At 40.8% G+C, this 20,322-nt stretch overlaps 2 protein-coding genes across 4 annotated transcripts in view; one reads left to right on the forward strand and one right to left on the reverse strand.

The window, feature by feature from the left end:
- Window positions 1-4,253, reverse strand: part of si:dkey-122a22.2 — a 38,316-nt gene extending 34,063 nt beyond the window's left edge. For 2 of the 3 annotated variants that reach the window (XM_047360497.1, XM_047360495.1), the window contains exons 1-5: window positions 4,120-4,253; window positions 3,420-3,576; window positions 3,161-3,232; window positions 3,006-3,082; window positions 2,441-2,541 (exon numbers count right to left, since the gene is read on the reverse strand). In XM_047360497.1, coding sequence (XP_047216453.1) covers window positions 2,441-2,541; window positions 3,006-3,082; window positions 3,161-3,232; window positions 3,420-3,576; window positions 4,120-4,179 — 467 coding nt within the window. In that variant the 5' untranslated portion in view covers window positions 4,180-4,253. The remainder of the gene's footprint in view (window positions 1-2,440; window positions 2,542-3,005; window positions 3,083-3,160; window positions 3,233-3,419; window positions 3,577-4,119) is intronic. The other variant, XM_047360496.1, reaches the window with a different exon arrangement.
- A 12,056-nt stretch (window positions 4,254-16,309) lies between these two features.
- Window positions 16,310-20,322, forward strand: part of oxr1a (oxidation resistance 1a) — a 240,598-nt gene continuing 236,585 nt past the window's right edge. The window contains exon 1 of the mRNA XM_047356468.1: window positions 16,310-16,457. The gene's annotated coding sequence lies outside the window, so the exon portion shown is untranslated. The remainder of the gene's footprint in view (window positions 16,458-20,322) is intronic.

Here is a 20,322-nt window from a genome sequence, read left to right on the forward strand (position 1 = left end):
TCTGCCCAGTTATGGGAGCAAAGTTGACGGCACTGCTTAAAACTACAACTCAGCATAAAAGAAGATAATGTTGCTGAACACTGCTGATCAGAAAAATCACCCATAAAAACGTCCCATCAAGGAAAAGAAGGGCAGCAGCTTCCTCTGAGAGCCATCTGCTGTTCGGGGTGTGTGGTGCTAATAAGTCCAACATGATGTGTCACATTGGAATAAAGAGAGTTCACAGGTCTCAAAGGTTGGAGGTCAGGAATTCGTCACACTCCTCCTTCTGATATTGAATTCTGGGAAGTTGATTGCTGTCATCTCTTAACTGACAAATGACCGCTTCCTGGGCCAGGCGTCAAAGTAACTACACAGCTGACCTTCTGCGAACCACGCCTGCTCATCCCTTAGGCAGATTTAATGCAGGTCAAATACGCTACGTTGCCAGAACCTGGAAGATTACAGCCCAAACCCTAAGGCAGTGGGGGGCAGGACTGAGAAGTGTTTAGCATATAAATACAAACACTCAATGCAAATCTATCAGCTTTTGCACATTTTCTTTACCCATTCCTCTTTAGAAAATAGCTCAGGCTCAGTCAGACTGAATGGAGAATGTCTACGAACAGCAAATTTCAAGTGTTGCTACAGATTCTTAATTGGATTATGTGTGGATTTTGACTCAGTGATGAGCTGAATATGCTTTGGTCTAAACCACTCCATTATAGCCCTGGCTGTATGTTTGGGGTCAATGTGCTATAAGGTGAACCTCCGCCCCAGTCCCAAACACGGTTTCTTCCCAAACTGTCCTGTTATAAGTTCTATCCAACCAGCTTGCATGTCCTTCCTTAAGAAAGGCGTCCCCACAGCATGTCTGACCAGAGCACCTCTTTCCACATTTGCTGTGTGCTTTACATGGCTGTTGGCAAACTGCAAGCCCTCTAATGGCTTTATTTATCTAAATGCGAAAGTGGGGTATGAATATTTCTGGATTTCTCTGGATCTGTAAATTTGTTTGTCTGTTGCACAGCACACTGTCATGTTTGTCAGTACAAAACAAATGTAAATATAGTGAAACACTGAAATGAAAAGGAGAACTGGGAATATAATTATTATGAGGTTGTTTTTGCTTGACAGAGATACAACAAGCAGCAATTTAGAGCAATGATTGATTATAGCCTTTCAGTCTACAATGCTAAAAATTCTATTTGGCATCGTTTTGGCATCTAAAAGACATAGATCAATGCAGCATTCCTCTGTGTTTAATATTTCACCATAAACTGAAAGCGGCAGTGCTTTGAGTCTTTCTGGGTATTATGCATGTAAAGCAGAGAAAAATAAAGGTTCAGTCTGTTCAAAATGCTTATTTAGAACTAGATCAAATAACGTGTCATTTTAGATCATGCCACAATATCTCAATGAAATTTGAGTCCCAACTTTGACTAGGACACCAAAAAACCTTTTTTTTTTTTTTTTAGCTATTCAGACGTGGTCTTGCTTGTTTACTTCTGATGACTCCCAATACTTGTGCTAAAGATCACAAACTGATGGTCGGAGATTCTGCTTCAGGATTCATGTATCTGTAAATTACTGAAAGTTGTCCAGGGCCTGAAGCAGCAAAGCAGCCTAAGATAATCAAATTATTTCGATCTTGTTTGACTATCTATTTGATGTTGTTTTGAAAGGCTGTATAGGTTTAATAACGAGAGAAATGTTGGACTTGGGGATCATCAGGATGTTTCTGGAAGAAAGTCACCAGTTGGTTTAGCTCTGGAACTCTATTGTTTATTCATTATCGCTGACCTTAACTGAGGCCAGTGATGCCCACAGTTCTTTAGATGTTTGTTTTGTTGTTTTCCTAAGAAGGTTCCACGTTTTCTCCTTTTGTGGTACCAGAGACCTAGAACTTAGAAATTGACTTTGCAATCCTTTCCAAACTGAAAGATATTTATGACTTTGTTTGTTTTTGAATTTCTTTTGATTTCTTTAGATGGGTGTGCTTTTCTAGATCTGTTGCCCTACTTCATGTTGTCATAAAGGGTTAATTGAACTTATTTCTTGATACTACAGAAAGTAATCCACCCCGGGTGTGGAAATTGAACTTAGCTTCCCAAAATAAAATTGTTTTAATCACAGTTAATTTAAACTATAAATATATATATATATATATATATATATTTTTATTTATTTTTTTTTTTTTTACATAGGACCAGGTTGGTTTGGATAGCTTTTCCCCTAATAAATAAAATAATTATTTGACATTAAAATGTGTTTGATCATCTGAAATATTTACCTATTCCTTCAAAAACAGAGCATGTTTGGCATCATTGTCCTACTGGAACACCCAGTTGTGTCCAAGTTTCAACCATCTGACCAAACGGCCTAACTCAGATGAAATAAAATAGGTCAGGTTGTTCAGGAACAACCTAGGAACCATGACAGTTCGATGTAACATACTCACCGTCCAGTTGTGGACGCTCCCCAGACTTTCTCTGTTCCTGTTGTTTCATTTTGCATCAGCCGCTTGCTGAATCCCAGTCCCATCCTGTCATATGTACAGACCTGGACAGGGTGACAAACAGGGACAGCCCTGAGGTTTTAATGCATGAAATACTGCCAATAGCAATCCATAACCTTCGTTAAAGAAAAAGATAACCAAGTCGCTCTGTACCGATATTGCTATAGTGGCCAGTACTGCTTTGCTGTCACTGCTATTCTACTTTAGTTGTTTTAGTAACAACACTCTTCCCAACAAGCCAGTGACCTAATTTGGGTCACAGTTTCAGACAAACAACATGGGGCAGGCTGTCAGCCTCAGCGCTGCTGAGCTGAGTGTTGTTGAGCAAAAAGGAAGTGACAGAGCGACTGCAAGGGCTGTCTCTGCATGACCCTGACAGCAACAAACAGCAGAAAGATCACCAGTTCAGCTCAGCGCAAACTTCTGACCTGTGCATCATTTTACTGAGTTTTGTAAATAATTTATTTCTTTTTTATTCTCATACACCATAAACATGTCGATTTGTCACCTTTGTCAGGGAGGAAACTGTCTCTTGGACATGGAGCCAGATGTCTGAGGACATTCCTGCTGGTGCATCCAGAATAACTAAAAACAAGCAGACAGGTTAGAGCTCAGTTAAACTAAACATTCAACAATGTATGAGAAAAGGAGAACATTTGTTACCAGCTGGTTTTCCTCGTCCTTTGCACAAAAGATGCATCTTTTGACCCAAACCAACATCAACCATCTGGCCATCTGATAGTAAAAGGCAAAGCAAACCAGCCAAGGTTTATTAGGCTTTATTTATTAGGAGTTTTTTTTACATCTTCTCACGAGCTTTTTTAAACCTGCACATCCACAGGGACACCTTTAGAGACTGATTAAACATGCTTTAAGGTAAAGTCAGAATTAGAATCAGTAAGTATTTTAAAACTTAGAATACCCTTTGGCAGGAGCATCTGTCCTTCTCTTTGCAGCGATGCATAGTTGAGGAACGGAGGAACGATCACGATCAGAAGTAGACACTTTCCAAAGTTGATGAGAACGGAGCTGTAGGACACCCGGCCTGTGGCTTCAGCTTGCCTGTGCGCTCTCTGTTCCTGACCGTACGATTATGTGAAAAGAAGAAAATACCAGGTTAACTTATTTACCTGCATAGATAAACTGACACTCATTTACGAACACAGCATCCCTCGCAGTTGAGCTACACGATCACAACCTTCTTTATGCACAAATAATGTTTAAGTAATGGTCTAATTATCCTAAAGGAGAGGTGCTCCAGCTGCAATCATACGTTTCCTGGGCAACTTGCAGTTTCTCGAAAACGGATGTTTTTTTGTCTGAAGTTAAAGGGTTTAATGACACTTTACGTGAAAATACACGTTGTGTCCATCCGCCTGTACACTACAACTACTATAGTCGTTATATTTGTCAATATTTTGTAAAACACTCTCTCTCTTCAAATAAAAAATAAAAAAAAAACATTTTCAGCACCGTTGCCTTTAGAAGGGACACATTAGGAAACGTTCAGCAGCAGACATATGTTGACAACAGTGGTAAAACAATATATTTTAACATTTTGGTTCCTGAAAAGCAACAGCAGACATTGAACTGAGGCGTCAGCAGGCAGCGACCTGCATTACCTTTCTATTAGCGCTGTCAGGGTCGCTGCTTGCTGACTGAGATTCAGGTTTCCGACGCATTTTCAAACGAACCTCGGAATAAACCCATACAATGAATGAAACCTACTGACTTCCTGAACGAGGTACGGCGAAAGACGAGGGACAATCTTTATGTGAAACGAGTTGAATCGAAGTTAATTTACCGGTGTGTTGCTGTTTCAAAGCTAAACGTTTACAATATTTATTACAAAATACATACAAGATATTATTATTATCATTATTACGGTATTGATGTAGCAATAGTAAAAAAAAGTTATATTTTTTATTATTATTAATTTACTGTCATCTGTCATTTTCTACCGATTATTCCATAGTGGGTCACGGGGGGAGCTGGTGTCTATCTCCAGCAGTCTATGGGCGAGAGGCAGGGTACACCCTGGACAGGTCGCCAGTCCATCGCAGGGCAACACACATACAACCATGCACACACTCATTCATACACCTAAGGGCAATTTAGAGCGACCAATTAACCTAACAGGCATGTCTTTGAACTGTGGGGGAAGCCGGAGTACCCGGTGAGAACCCACGCATGCACGGGGAGAACATGCAAACTCCATGCAGAAAGAGCCCCGGCCGGGAATCGAACCCAGGACCTTCTTGCTGCAAGGCGACAGTGCTACTGTACCACTGTGCAGCCCAATTTATTATTTATTTAATTTTTTCATTTGAAATATAATGCAATTACTAGTTCTTTGTCGTTTATTTGTTTTATTATACTTTCCATGCAAGTCTACTTTCTTGCTGCAGCAGTACAACTGCTGGCCTGCAGGGGTCCCTGTATCCCACAAATCCACCCTTGAGTTTGCCTCACTATATTGTTTTGTACACACCAAAGGCAAAAGGATATATAATCATTGTTTAATCAGCTTTCCTTTTCGAAAGAATGTTTAACCCAAATAAAAATGGAGGTTCATAAATAAATAAAAAATGTACTATGTCCTCATACAACAAAGTATGTTAGATTAGTCTTAAACAGAATATGTTTGTTGTAGCTGTTGCTTTTTCAGGGCTTTACAAGCAATCAAGCCCTCAATAAATATAATAACTTGAACTGGTGTGCAGTCCCGCTGGGTTCACAGTAAACAACTTATGCAAATAGATGCCTTTTTCTGTTGTCATAGTGGGGATGAGACACTGACAAATCTATTGTTTGTTTTTGTCCACTTGAGATTATATGTAAATCATTTTTTAACCTGGAAAGAACAGATCCAGAAAGTCACTCTAGAGAGAAATCCACAAGAAATCCTGTTTGCAGTTTGTCACGAGTCCTGTTAGGAAAAATTGCAGTTCTTAGACATATTTCCTGACTAAGTATGAATACTATGCAAACAATGGACACAAATGTGAGTCATGAGATGTGCTAAGTTGCTATACACATACCCCAATAGACTTGCAACTGTAATTAGAACAAAAATGTGGTTTTATGATGCATCGACCAAGGGAGTCTGAATACTGCATGTCTCACTTTACCTTTCAACCTCACAATTATGCACCAGTTTTATGTTGGTATGACATAAAATCTCGTTAAAATGCATTGAGGTTGTAACATGGAGAAATGTATAAAAAGGTTCAGGGGGTATGAAACTATAAAGCCAGTCTGCCCCTTGCCATTTTTCCTGAGTAGAAAAGGCAAAACCTGTTTATTTAGCTGGTGACTTTAGCCATGCAGGGAATTCATCGCAGTAATTAAAAAGCCCGGCTGAATGATGATGAATGTCAGCTATTTGTGCAGTGTGAGGCTGCTTGTGTGTGTGTGAATGTGTGTGTGTGTGTGTGTGTGTGTGTGTGTGTGTGTGTGTGTGTGTGTGTGTGTGTGTTTGTGCGTGTTTGTGTGTGTGTGTGTGTGTGTTGGGGTATCTATGGTTGATTAAAGGTAATGACGCAGAGCCATCACAGCCTTTTGCTTCTGTTCCAATTCCACATAATTAGACCTGAGAGAAGGATGGTCTCTCCACAGTGTCTTCTTGTGAAGCAGCGGCGCTGCCCCTCACATCTGTGTGGCCCATCCGAACTCCTACGCCTATTTCTTCTTTTTGTGGGAAAGGAGAAACAACTTGATTTGTTTTTACCTCTGAACAAGATTTGCAAATTATCTGAAAAATAAAAACTGCGCTTCAATTTTAGACAAAGTGATTAATGATCCTATTATGTCAGAAGACCAATGGATAGCGCACATATATTAGACTTCAGGACAGGGTTTGCTAACCTTACATTAACCGATACTTAACCACCTTGACTTGACTGTTGCCTTCACCGACCTCGAGGCAACAGTCCACGTTTTTCAGCTTGAGAACCATGGGTTCCGACTTACAGGAGTTGACTCTAATCCTGGCAAATTCATGCCAGACTTATCAAGTGTACACTGAAGGTCATGTCTTGAACATGCCAACAGAACTACATCATCTGCAAAAAGCAAAAGTGAAACCCTATGGTTCCCAAACCAAACAGTCTCTGCTCCATGGGTATGTCTTAGGATCCATGAACACCATAAACAGGATCAGGAACACGGAAGAGCCCTTTACTGATAATGCTGATAATGTGGACACAGCCCTGGCTTTGATTGTACAAGACTGGATAGCCATTTCCCCCGTACTTCCAGGCAACCACCTTATAACATCTACGAGAGTAAAGATCTGGTCCACTTTTCCTCGGCCAGGAGGAAGCCACATTGCTGCTCCTGACGGTTCAACAGTCGATCAGAGCCTCTCCTATAACACACATGATTTAGCTTCCTCGTGGAGACTGACAAAGGTGGTTCCTTGATAGTTGGAACAAAACTTCTGATCTCTTTCCTTAAATACTAAGACCACCACCCCTGCCTGCCACTCTCTAGGTGTTTGACCAGCCCTCCAAGTAACAATTTGAGGAATACTATTATTTTTGTGTCTTGTTCAGGATTGATGGCGGGACAGAGCGAGAGGTGGACAGATGAATTGGGGTTTCATCTGCAATAATGCAGATATTGCTTTTGTCTATGATAGAAAGTGCTGAGCCAAAAAGCAAAGGTTTTGATTTATCAGTCAGTCTACATGCATTCATACATGGATGGATGGATGGATGGATGGATGGATGGATGGATGGATGGATGGATGGATGGACAATAATTGACAATAAATGTCAAGTCATTATATAAATACCAGGGGATGGCCTGCTTTTATTAATAAATTTCATGATCACGTTTCATGCAATGCACCAAATATAATGCACTAGAATATAAGTTATTTGCCACATTTTAATGTTTTTTCAGTTACAAAAATACATTAGTTTTAAAAAAATATGATATTGAATTCTCTGCCAGACGAGCTGGTGTGACAGTTTTAGATCCAATACATTTCTCTCTGAGACAGCAGCTTTGAATCTCTGCTTCCTCTGGAAGGAACTGTTATGATTTGGGGTTGTTTGGTTTTTTCTTTATATGTTTTTCACAGTTAAGGTTTTGAATCGTTCTTCTGTTTATGATTATTATTATACTTGTTAGATTTTGAATCATGCTTCTGGTCATGCTTTAGTTTTGTCGTCTTATTCATGTTTTGTCAAGTTTGGTTTTCGGATTTGGTTATGCTATCGTTTCATGTCTTTCTAGTTTCTGTTAGTTTGTGTTCAAGAGTCTCTGTTTTGCTACAGCCACGTTTTGTTCTCCTGTCAGTTAACTTTATTAAGTTTACCTGTTCACGCCACTGAGGGTCTCGGCGATGCCTCAGCCTCTGCTTTTTGGATCATACCATCCCTGTCTCGCCTGCCTGTTTCTGTTTTGTTCCTGCCTCATCTGTGAGTGAGTTTTTGTTTTTCATTCATTAAATCTTTTTCCACTTACCATCATGCTGCCCGCTATTCTGCATTCTGGGGTCCTCCATTTCGCAAGCCCTGACAGGGACAATTACTTGCTCAAATCTAATAAAGTGCAAAGTGGCTATAGAACCATGATAATACCTGGTATATTCCATGGTTCCATAAAAGCTGTCCTGAGTTCATTGATCTGGTGTATTAGAACTCAGAAACTGTGGTATATAGCTTGATTATTTGCAATAGTTTTATATGATTGCTAATTAATTACTTTTCTATTGAAATCTTCTTAATGAAAATAATGAGCATATTCCTACAATATCCTTCAACATATTTGAAAAACATGTAACAAAATATTTTTGTTTTGTTTTGCAAACAATGTAGTCCTGAAAAAATAAATTCTTATGAACATGCTGTCAAGTAAAGCTTTAAGCATAAATAGGCCATGCAGTTTGTTTTTTCTTATTATGTTTTATGTCCTTTAGAGCAAGAAGAATATGTTCTATTCACATAGTTGCTTTCTAAATTTCATATGGTATTCTAACTAGACATTGCTCATAAATAACATCTGCCCTCCAGCTGCCGAGGACAGCGGAGATGCCAGGTCACCTTGATACCATGCTGGGTGTTTTTTGCCATGTCTGGAGGCATCCTTCTCCACCCCGGTCCTGACCTTCTGCAGAGGCAAACACAACACAATTTATCCTTTTGCTGCACGGCACCTTTTCAAAATAACACATATACGACAAGACAGCTGCTGAAAACAGAGAATGTGGAAATGTCTGAGTGCAAATAATAACCTATTATTGTGACATTTATGGAATATGTCCTCTGCCCTCCCTCGCAGGACCCTTCCTTATTCTCAGGCTGTGCTTTGTGCTTGATCTCAAGGCTGAGAATGTATTTTTTTTGCTGTAAAACTCACAGGAAGTCGGCCATTTTGGGTCAAAGGCCAATTTTTGGCCGTTTTTCACTTTTACTCACCTCGAACTTTAACAAACTCCTCCAAGGGATTTTGAGCTATCGGCTTCATATTTGGTCAATATGCAGTTAAGGCATGGGGGATTAAAAGTTAACAAAATCGCGAGTTTTCGGCCATGTTTACGGGGCGTGGCCGGGGCACGGACTTGGTGTTCGAGCCGAAAGTGAAAAATAGCAACAACTTTCCCAAAGAAACAGCAAATCATACCAAAGTTGAAGAATGACCTTCAGGTTCCCGACGATCCTATGGGTCATATGCTGACGTCATCAAAGCCACGCCCCCTGAGAACAGGAAGTCCCTTTTTTCACTTGGAAAGGTACCTCTCTGACCCTCTTGACCCAATCAACTTGAAAGTGTGTCAGAAGACAGATAACTAGTGGGTCTAACTTCGTTTGAAGCACAGTAACTTTTCATAAAAGGGCGTGGCCATGGTGGGCCGGCGAAGTTGGACGTCACGCCATGGCCATACGTTTGGCTTTAATTTCCACCTACATCATCTGATCTCCACCAAATTCAATGTGATTGAACCTAATAAAGTCCCTAACAGAGATTTGATGACATATTTGGTGGGCGTGGCCTAATTCGTCCACAGCGCCCCCTAGAAAATTTTAAAAGATCAGCCCCAAGCCATGCTTTGACCGAGGAATCTGAAATTTGGTATACATATGTAACTTGTCAGGACCTACAAAAACGTCTCTTGGAGCATTGGTCCAAACACCACAGGGAGTCTGCCATTTTGGATTGAAGTTGCCATTTTGACCCTGTTTTGGTCGTTTCTAGCCCGCATATCTGAGCAAACTCCTCCTACAGCTTTTGACTTAGACGTTTGAAAATCACTCAGTATACTCTTAAGGCATTGGGAATCAAAAGTTATCAAAGGCTTTCTGATACATGAAAGCATGTGGGCGTGGCTAAGCCTCAAAATATGACTTCTTGCCATAAAAGACAAAATTGATATAGCTCCTACAAGGAAAGTCACAGACACATGAAACTTTCTGGGATTTATCCAGATGATGACTGGAACAATATTCAATGGCCAACTGCTGACATCATTGAAGCCCCGCCCCCTGAGAACAGGAAGTGCAATGTTTCACTTAGTGTGGTCCATATTTGATCCCCTCCACCTAATCAACATGAAACTGTCCCAAGTCACAGATAACATGATGGTCTAAGTTTGTGTCTAGTACTGACTGGTTTGGCTGGAGGGTGTGGCTATGACGGCATGGCGAAGTCTGATGTCACGCCACACCCATAGGTTTGGCTCTAAATTACACATGCATGGTCCGATTCACTCCAAAATAAATATGGTTGATCTTTGTCAACCCCCGAACACCTCTATTGGATTACATTGGAATTTGGATCAACAGCGCCCCCTAGGACACTTCATAAACAAATGACTGTAGCTTCCACATGCATGGTCCGATTCACTCCAAACTGAATATTCTTGATCTTTGTCAGCCCCCAAACAGCTCTATTGGATTACATATAAATTTGGATCAATAGTGCCCCTAGGACACTTCAAGGGCTCTATCTCCCTCATACATCATCGGATCCACTTGAAATGTAGTATAGGTGCTGGAAGGTCGGATTTCCCCCAAATTTTAAATGCTTCTCGCCAGATGAGAACTAGTCTGCACTACCAAAGATCATATGACATGTCGCTCACAGTCCCTCCTAGGGGCGATGTGTGGAATTGAATGGCAGCCTCGTCGGTCATGCGCAGGCGGTGATACCAGGCTCCCGTTGTTGCTGCATAGGCCGAGTTGCGCTGAGGTGCGAGGGCCTTCAAGGCTGCTTGCAGCTTTAATTTTTGGTTGTTTTTTTTTTTTACATAAAAATATCACATTGCACTAAAGTGTTGACTCACGTGCTTGCAGATTTTCTTTGTGTACCTGAAATTAAACTGTGTTTGAGATAGTATGGCAGGGGGATGAAAAGCCATTTCCTCTTTGTCTTATCTGTATTGTCACATACAGAGCAAGTTAACTGGTTGAAATTTACACACTTGGCTATCTGCGCCACCAAAGGCCATCACCAAATCCTGCAGGAGCATTTATATCTCTCTGTCTGTTATTTTTAGACAAAGACAGCCTGATTAATAACAAACAGCAGTTTTCAAATGCTAATTAGAAATTGGGAAAAAAAACGTTCGAAAACATCCTGGCCCTTTGTGAAAATGTTATTGCCCCCCCCATGTTGAATAATGAATTAACTGTTATTAACCAAAAATGTAGCAGGAAGACACTGGAATCAAACCCACAACTTTCAGATTACAAGATAACTACTCCCCCACTGAGCCACAGACACCTTACATTAGTTAAATTCCTTAAGTGTTTGGGTTTTGGTTTTCTTTTGTGTCTGTTTTCATCATTTCCCTGTGGTTTAATATTTTCTATATGGTGTTCCCAGATTATTACATTTCTTTAGGTTTAGTTTCTTACTCTTTTCCTGCGTTCCATTCCCCGTGTGTTGTAGTTCATTCCCTTAGGTTTTTATTTATCTTTTTCCTTGGTTAAGTATTTCCTTGGGTTTTAGTTCAACTTCATCTGTGTTAATTAGTCTCCCTCAGTCTGTCTAAGCTGCTCCACAGTTTTCCCTGATTAACCCACCAGCATCCAATGTCATTCTCCAGACTTCTCTCAGTATATAACCTCTCTGATTCTCATTTTTCTTTGCTAGATCCTCCTGTTATACTCCACTTTACGTTTGCCTCCCCGTCGTCATTGCTACTGTTACTCTGGCTACTGCCTGGTTCTCTGCCCGTGCTCCTTGTCCTGTTCTCCTAGTGCTCCCTTGTAAGTATGGTTAATAAACCATCACTATGTTCATCCCAGGCTACTCTCCATGCTTTGTCCTATATCTAACCCACACCACACCACAACATCTCAATGATCCCTGAAGCATTTGGGAAAATATTATGTGGACTCCAGAGACAAAATTTGAAATTTTGGCATTGTGTGCATCATGTTACATCTGGCGTAAAACTAATACAGCATATCAGAAAAAGAACATCATGTCAACAGTCAAACATTGAGGTGGTTGTGTGATGGTCTAGGGGTGCTTTGCTCCTTTAGGTCCTGCAAAACCTGCCCTAACTGATGGGACCAGGAATTCTGCTATCCACAAGAAAATCCTGAAGAAGAATGTCTGGCTAACCTTTTAGTGACCTTAAGCGTTTGTGCAGTCAGGTTGTGCAGCAGCACAATATTCCTGAGCACATCAGCAAACCTCCCTTTGAATGGCTCAAAATTTAAAGGTTTTGGAGGGTCTTAGTTAAAGTCTGGACTTAAATCTTTTAGAGATGCTGTGTTGCATGACCTTTAACAGGCTATTCATACTTAAAACCCTTCCAAAGTGGCTGAATTAAAGCAACTTCTGCCAAGCTTGGCACAACTAGTTATAAGGTTTAGGGGGCAAATACTTTCCCACAAATGGCCAGGTTGGTGTGGAGAGCGTTTTCCCTTAACAAATGAAATCCTCATCTTTTACTCAAACTATCTTTGTCATAATTTGAGGGTTGTTTGTGGGACCAAAGTGCAGATTGGAACTCAGGAGCGGTCTGCAATTTAATTTAATGATAACAAAAAGACAAAAAACTTACGGCAAGGCACTATTCAACTATTCAAGGAGGGTATTCTGCACAGGCCTCAGCCACTATGTGGACCCTGATTGATTTCATACCCTCATTGCTGAAGTGCACCATCAATCAATACAGTAACAAGTCTTCATTTGTCGAGAAATGTAGACACCAACTCTTCCAGCATGGCGTTTGGGTGTTGTCAGTGCAGCTGTATAAGCAGGGCTGCATCTCTCTTTGGGCCTCATATTTTTTCCATTGTGACTGTCACGGCACCATGCATGCATCACATTGTAAATAAAAGCACAGTCATAATGGCAAACTTATAAAATGCAGGTAAAACAGTTTTTAAAAACAGAAGAAGCAAGGCATTTGTGCACATTATGAAACTGGCAAACTCGTTGCAAATGAGTTAAAGAGTTAAAGACGAGACAATTCATAACTACTGTTGATTTGATTTCAGGGCCTACTACTGTGTCATATAGCTGGTATGTGAGACCCTTGTGCACGCAGGCAACAACTATGGAGAACTGAGAAGGGTTTAAAAGGTTTATTGACACAAGAGAAATAGTGAATGTTTCTTCTGGGTTCAGAAGCGGATTCCATGATGGCACTGAGGAGGAGAGGTCAGTGGGTACTGAATGAAGTTAGGTTTATTTTGAAGTGAGGATTGAGAGGACGCTAGAGTCTTACTGTTGTCTTAGTGGAGTGTCCTGAGAGGAAGGTGAGTGTACCCATAGGCTAAGGTTAACAGGTTGTGGTATGAGGTGTGGATTATTGATGGTGTCTTGTTTCTTTTTCCAGGGGAAGATGGAGAAGACGGTGGAATGTTGGAGGGTGGACAGGCTGGTGAGTAATGGTGGAGGAGCAAGTGTCCAGAATCTCAGATTTTTCTTTGCTGACTCTCTGAGAGAAAGTTTGTTTAATCAGCTTGATAAAAGTGAATAAATGAGTTGAGTTTTGATGATTCCTTCCACCTACCTGATAGTCTTGTCCTGAAGGAGACCAAAGACATAAGATACACTATATTGCCAAATGTATGTGTCCGTCTACTTTTACATGAACTTTGATGACATCCTACTCTTGATTTAAGTTCCAATTTGTTGATGGACCCAATGATGCCAGCAATAACAACTTCAGCTATCCTGTAAACATCTTCCACAAGGTTCATGCATGCAAGCAGTGTGTTCATAGTTAAATGAGAAAACCAGAATTGCAGCCTCCGCTCGAATTCATCTCTAGAAGGTTAAGGTCAGGACTCTCTGCAGGCCTGTCACGTTTCTCCACACCAAACCTTATATACCTGCAGTCATATAAGTGATTGGAAGACCAGAATTCATTGATTTGGTGGAGTGACCTAATACTTTTCGCTATATAGTGTATTTCACTTGTGTCGTCAGGGAAGGAACGGTGAGAGTGGCCAAACACAGGACCACCCTGGAGTAGGAAACTACAACATTTCTTGCTCTTCCGCTCTTCTTCATGCTCCTCCTGATTAGTCTTGATGAACTCCAGCTGAAAGGACACATTTGCAGGTCACACCCTGCGATCAGAGGAGGTGAGGCACACACAAAAACCTGCACACAGTCCTGCGAATATGACATACAACATAAAAATCAATTGCATCAGGGGATACTATTTGAAGATCTACCACTTAATGATCTCCTCTTTCCCCTCATAGCTAAGAAAATCTATTTTTGTCAGAATATTTTGCACCTCTGTGTAAATTTTTACTGTATTGTTTCATCTGATTCATTCAAAGAAGCAAAGTTCTCAGCATCTTAGTATGATATATGATAAAACTTTGGCAGCAAAATGGCAAAAGGCCCAGGGGAGTGTGCCTCCTATAGACCTATTTACCTTGTTGGTGTTAATTTTAAAATTTTTGCCAAAACCTTGCCAATAGGTTGATGAAAGGATCTGTATATTTTCCTTAATATTCAGAACCTTTCAGTATTCTCTAAACACTAAACTCTTATAGCACAATATTCTTTCTTTCGGCGCAGAGAAAGGCTTTCACTATGTGGGCTTGAACCTTCTTTTTACATTCTCAATCGGACCACTGATCCTTATAGTGGCCGATGAAGCCAAAAATATTTATTATGTAAAATGTTAGGATCTGTTCTTTTTTGACCAGGCACGTTGAGATGGACAACTGCTGTCCTGCCCACCAGAGACATAATGAATTGTCTCAGTCTTAAAATTATATATTGTTCTTTTTTTCAATCAGACCGAAAATGTTAAACAATCTGGCATATCATTCAAATATTGTATGCACATGCGGTATAATTTAATCTGTTTCTGGGTTTGGTTATCTACTTTCCTTCAGAACGAAATTGTGGTGACATGTCCTGCTTGGCATCGACTGGCACCAGTCAGAAGAAGTATCTTTGAACTTGACTTTATTAAAAAAATATTTTTTTGTCTTTGTTGCCATTCCTGTTTTGTTGATTTTGAAGTTATTTCCTCAAGGGAAGACAGGTGGGGTTTTGTTGTTAATAAAAATGCTTTCAATAAAAGTATGTGGAGCAAAGCTTAGTGGCAAGGCATCTGCGCAGAGCTGAGCTATTTCAGATGCAACACCTTGACTCGTCACAGGTGAAATATGGTGTGACTTTGTACATCAAGTGTCCCAGTGAGCCATGCCAGTGAGCCAGCATAAACTAAAATGAGAACACAGCCTGCACTGATATTCCTGAGCTTTCCATACTGTGGTAGCAACTGAATCAAATAAGGTGTTAGGGTATTTATTTTTACATATATTCAAATAATGTGCAACAATTCAAAAGTCAAAGCTGCAACTCAGAACAAATTGGTGCAGTGGTTCTTTTTTTAAACAGATTTAAACCAGTAGATGCTTTCTATTGTGACAACATAAAGGAAAGGTAGCAAGTTATTTCTCACTGTACTTTCTGCTGATAATACCAAACTTTTTCTACTCGGATGAAGATTTGAAAAGAGATTGAATGCAGATGCAATGGATGGAGCTAAAAACAGGGCAATTCTGGAAGGAAACCTGCGAGACTTCAGAGTGGGGTGGGGGTTCACTTTCCAGAAGGACAGCGGCCCTAAACATGCAGACAGAGGTACAAGGGAAGGTGTAGATCAAAGCATGTTGACCCAGTCGAAACCCATACCTAAATCCAACTATGAATCTTTTATAAGAATTGAAAAATTTACTTCACAGATGCTCTTCATCTAATATAACAGAGCGTGGGGTTATTTTCAAACAATGGGCAAAAATGACAGTTTTTATGTGTTCAAAGTTCCACTTCACAGTTATGCCGTGCCTTGTGAGTGCATGTCAAATATAATCCCTATAAAACACACTGAGGTTTGTGGGTGTCTTGTGAGAACTTTCAAGGGGTATACAGCTTTGCAATGCACAGTACAGCTCTCACTCTTTTTTTGGACACATCACACTTAAATCAGCGATGTCACAATGCTCAAAATGTACTGAACTGATCTGAAAGCGACAGTCACAGCCTGTTATTCAGCCTCGGCTCATTTTACATGCAGAAGAGCAGGTCAGATAAAATGTATTTGAAGTGATCTTGCATATGCATCAACGTAAAGATGTGACAGATTGTACTCTGATGGGAGTGACTGGAATCATCAGCTGGGTTTTGCCTCTGGTTTTAAGCATACAAGCTCTATGAGTGTCTGGACCTTCTCTGAAGGCTTTATGAGTCCCATCCCTGCTGCTGTAAACATCCCAGGATGACAGATCTTCCACCAACCCCCCCTCCCGGCCTTGCTGGTACGGTCCGCTCCTCCCCTCTCCTACGTTTCACCGATGGTAGTTTCTATTGGGAGAAGGTCAAATGACTCCGCATGTCTGCCCCTGTGTACATTACCGTTGTGGCAAACTGCTGAGGAAACATTCCCACCCACAGCCGATCAGCCGCCCGCCGGGAAGCGTCTACGAGCATCTCCTACGGGACGTCGCCGTTGAAAGTAAGTAATGACGCGCTGGTTCCGAAGCCGAACCATCGACGTGTATTGTTGCCATTTATCCGAACCGGTCGTTTTCTTATTACGGTTTAATGTTTGCGAAGAGTTGCGTTTCCATGCAGCTGGTGGCCTGTCGGGATAAAAATAGTTCTGAAGGGGATGCAGTGATGCTTCCAGGCGGCGCAGGTGACATTTCAACAAAGGGTTGCTTTAATTCCGCTTTCCCTCCTTTTCTGCATCTCTGTTGTTGTTTGGTTAATTAAAGGTGCGTTATTTATCTGACTGCCGTCCAGTTCCCTGCGTTGAAGTAAAAGAAAGTAGCGCGGTGGGTGAAAACAACCTGCAGAAACACGCTTTGGTATAAATGGATCTTTGGCTGAGTGATAAAAAAAGTAAATTATGCTATTAAGTCACCCCAGACAACTGTATTAAACCCTATTTAACCTCTATACACTTCAGTGTCACCTGAAGTCGGTGCTCCTACAAGGAGTGCGGGAAGTTTTAAAAAACTGCAAAGCTCTGAGGAAGGCAGGCTTAATGAAGTGAGTCATCTGAGTGAGGCCAATAGCTCCCCTCCCCTGCAGAGTAGTGTGCAGCTAAGCCTATTACAGCATTGCATAATGCAATAAGGTATAGTCCCATAGATGCAGACTGAGCTGCCTGCATGGTTCCATGCCTGGTAACCTGTGTGTGTGTGTGTGTGTGTGTGTGTGTCTGTGTATGTATGTGTGTGTGTATGTGTTCAGGTTCCTTTTTCTCTCATTATACGTCCCTATTAAAACATCTTAGTCCAGAGAGAGGAGTTGAGTTGTTCAGTGCTGACAGCAGGGGAAACTGGATCAGGGTTCACAAACTTACTCTGCTGCAATATTCTGCAATGTAGTTTTCTCAAGGTCAGTGAGAAAATGAAGGTTAATGAAAGTAGAAAGAGCTAGAAGAGTGAAGTCACCCTAAAGTGTAGTTCTTTATTTATGTTTTCCTGTAGTAGTATAAGAAAAAACAATAGGAGCTGGTGTGCTGCAGCTTGGTAAGACGTATCCTTGAGAGATTCACCGATCAGAGGTTTTGTGGCTCATTTCTAACCCCTTGCGCAGCTCTGACCTGTCTTTTTTATTTTAGCTGTCTGTGATGTGAAAGGAAGAAAAAAAGGTACCTAAAAATAAAACCAAGAGTTGTAGAATATAATCTGTTTTACTGGAAGATCTTATCGTTTCTAAATCCAGCATGGATAAAACTGAGCCAAAGTTCAGCATTACATGAAGCTTTCTGTTTTCTGCTGCTGTCTGTTGTGGCAGTTTGAATAGGTTGTAAAAAAACATTTCACTTGGCATTTCGCTTGACAAGTCCTCTATATGGGTCTGTTAGTCAGTATATAAGAAGGAAAATGGGACAGGAATTTTTATAAGCAGTTAATTTCTCAGGTTACTGTAAAGCTTTGAATCCAGTTTCTTCCATGACAGCCTCTTCAAAAGGATAAAACTGTAGCAACTTTGCTGTTCCCCTTTCAGCCTTCTTGTTATCTGCTTACACTCTCCCTCTCCCTCACTCTCTGACAGCCTGAATGAACCTCACAGTTGTCTTGATATGTCGTTGAGAATCAAGTTTTGTTTTAAATAGCTTCTTGGTGCTTCCACTGACTTCAGTTGACACTCCTCACTGAAACTGAAAATAACTTCTTCACTCAGTGGCAGTCTCCACAACGTAGAGTTGTTGTCAGCGCAGTCTGGTATGGTTGACAAATGATGCATTCACTGATCAGGTAAAAGATGTGGATGGGGTCCAGTCCGATAAAGTTGGAAATTGTCTAATTCAGGTCACCAACTGATTTCTTGGTGCACATGAAGTTATTTATGGCACATATTGGATGTGTGTGTTCCACCTAAGAAAAAGACAAAACGTCTCTTTCACTGGAATAATACACCATTTTTTTTTCTGCTTCATGAACTTTAGATTCACTTGTTGAGTTTTTGTTTGAAATGTCACGACTGTAAAGCTTAGAGGTCATACACACACCCACACACACACCTTCAGTACAAGCTCTCATGATCAAATTATGCACGGTCTCTCTGGCTTTGATTAATCCCTCTCCCTGCGATCATCAGTGTGTGCTTGCTGTTACCAATTGATTACTTCATACTGTTGATGAAACCGAACTGTTCATGTACTAGAAATGATATCAAACACGCTGTTTTAAAAGGAACAAATTCAATTAGTTTTAGAGATTTCCTAATCTATATTTCACGTACATCTTTTTGAGCTTTTTTTAAGCTTTCTTTTTTTGATGAGGTGAAGCTGTTGAGGTCTTCGATGTCTCAGTTGTGTGAGACAGATGTGAAGGTTTGCAACTGATGCAGCTATGTGATCCATCTCATTAATGGACACCCACAGACAGGTCAAACGTTTGTACCAGAGCAATACAAATGACAAATTTCCAACAACAGCTCTCACTTGTTGCCAAGCATAGTTTTTCTTTAAGCAGTTTTTGAACAAAATAGTTTGGAGTTTAATCATGTTTTTCTTTTTTTTTTTTACACGAACTGTCTTCTAGTGAACGCACGCTTTCTGTGTGTTCACTATGTTAAGGTAGCGCTTAAATTGTGTAGCTTTTTAACAGAGCAACTCTCTGCAAAATGACTGATGCATTGTATGGGGGCTCGAAAGTATGGCTCCACTTTTCAAATGTGGTGCAGATTATGGTCGCTGCAATATTTGTGATGCTATGTGTAAGACCAGCAGCGGGAATACTTCTGTTCTGAGGAACCACCTGCGGCATTTCAGCTACCACTATTCAAGGGGTGCGTCCCGCCCCGCCAACCAGACCACCCACCCCCCCACAAGAGGATCTTGGCATGTAGTAATAGTATGTTTTCACAGTTAGTCATTCGTTTTAACAGATCATGTCGTGAAGGATTTCTGTCCATGCGTCGTCGCTTCTCTACTTTCTATGGCCAAACTTTACAAAAGCTGGACGAAGACACACTCATCATGCTCTGTGTCACCAAAGCTGATCCTGACACACCGAGTTAGAAGTGCTCGCACGCAGGTGAACACAAACCTAAAATCTAGAAAGCAGGCATGGATATTTGCGGTTTTCAAAAGCGCCAGACTTAGTTTTGATGGGAGCCCTTCCTCTCCTGCAAGCAGCAGCAGGGCTAACTCTCCTACTCCTGGTACATATGGCGAAGGTAGAAGTACGCAACATAGACCAAGTGTTTCATGCCCAGACAAACAGCTAAAGTCCAATCCCCACAGAATAAACGATTTTGACCTGGCTTGGCTGTCAGAGTTGAAATTATCCCCCTGGATCTATGAGACTGAGCTTGGTCATTAAATACATACATGATAGATAGAGGAAAGAAAGAAAGAGATGGAAAGAGACCGAAACAGATAAAAGATGTGATAAAGAGACAGAAAGATGGGGAAATAAGAAAGATGGAGAGACAGTTAAAGATAAAGAAAAAGGATATAGACAAAATATATAAATACAGTAGATAGAAGGTAAATAAACTTTTTAGAGTTTTATTTTTTCTTAAGAATGTTGTGTCAAATATGTAGACAGTTTGACTGCAGCCTCTGACAGGCTGCGGTCAGAGGAAACCATGGGCCCAGCCATTTATATATTCTCCTGAGTGTGTGTGTTTATACACTGACCTGGTTAAGCACAAGATTTTTGTCAAAGCTGAAGAGACAATTTTTGTCAGCCTCAGATCTACGGCTACAACTCCTGCATTCAGCACCGTTAGCACGCCTGCATTCGTTAGCGACTCGTCTGCAGGCGGCAACATGGCTGGGTTTTAATGTGTGCATTACACGGCGTAGACAGTTAAGGGTTTTAATGTTGAAGAAATGTTTGAAACAACTGAGATGT

Source organism: Girardinichthys multiradiatus, chromosome 3, assembly GCF_021462225.1.
Source record: "Girardinichthys multiradiatus isolate DD_20200921_A chromosome 3, DD_fGirMul_XY1, whole genome shotgun sequence".
In the NCBI taxonomy this organism is placed as follows: domain Eukaryota; kingdom Metazoa; phylum Chordata; class Actinopteri; order Cyprinodontiformes; family Goodeidae; genus Girardinichthys; species Girardinichthys multiradiatus.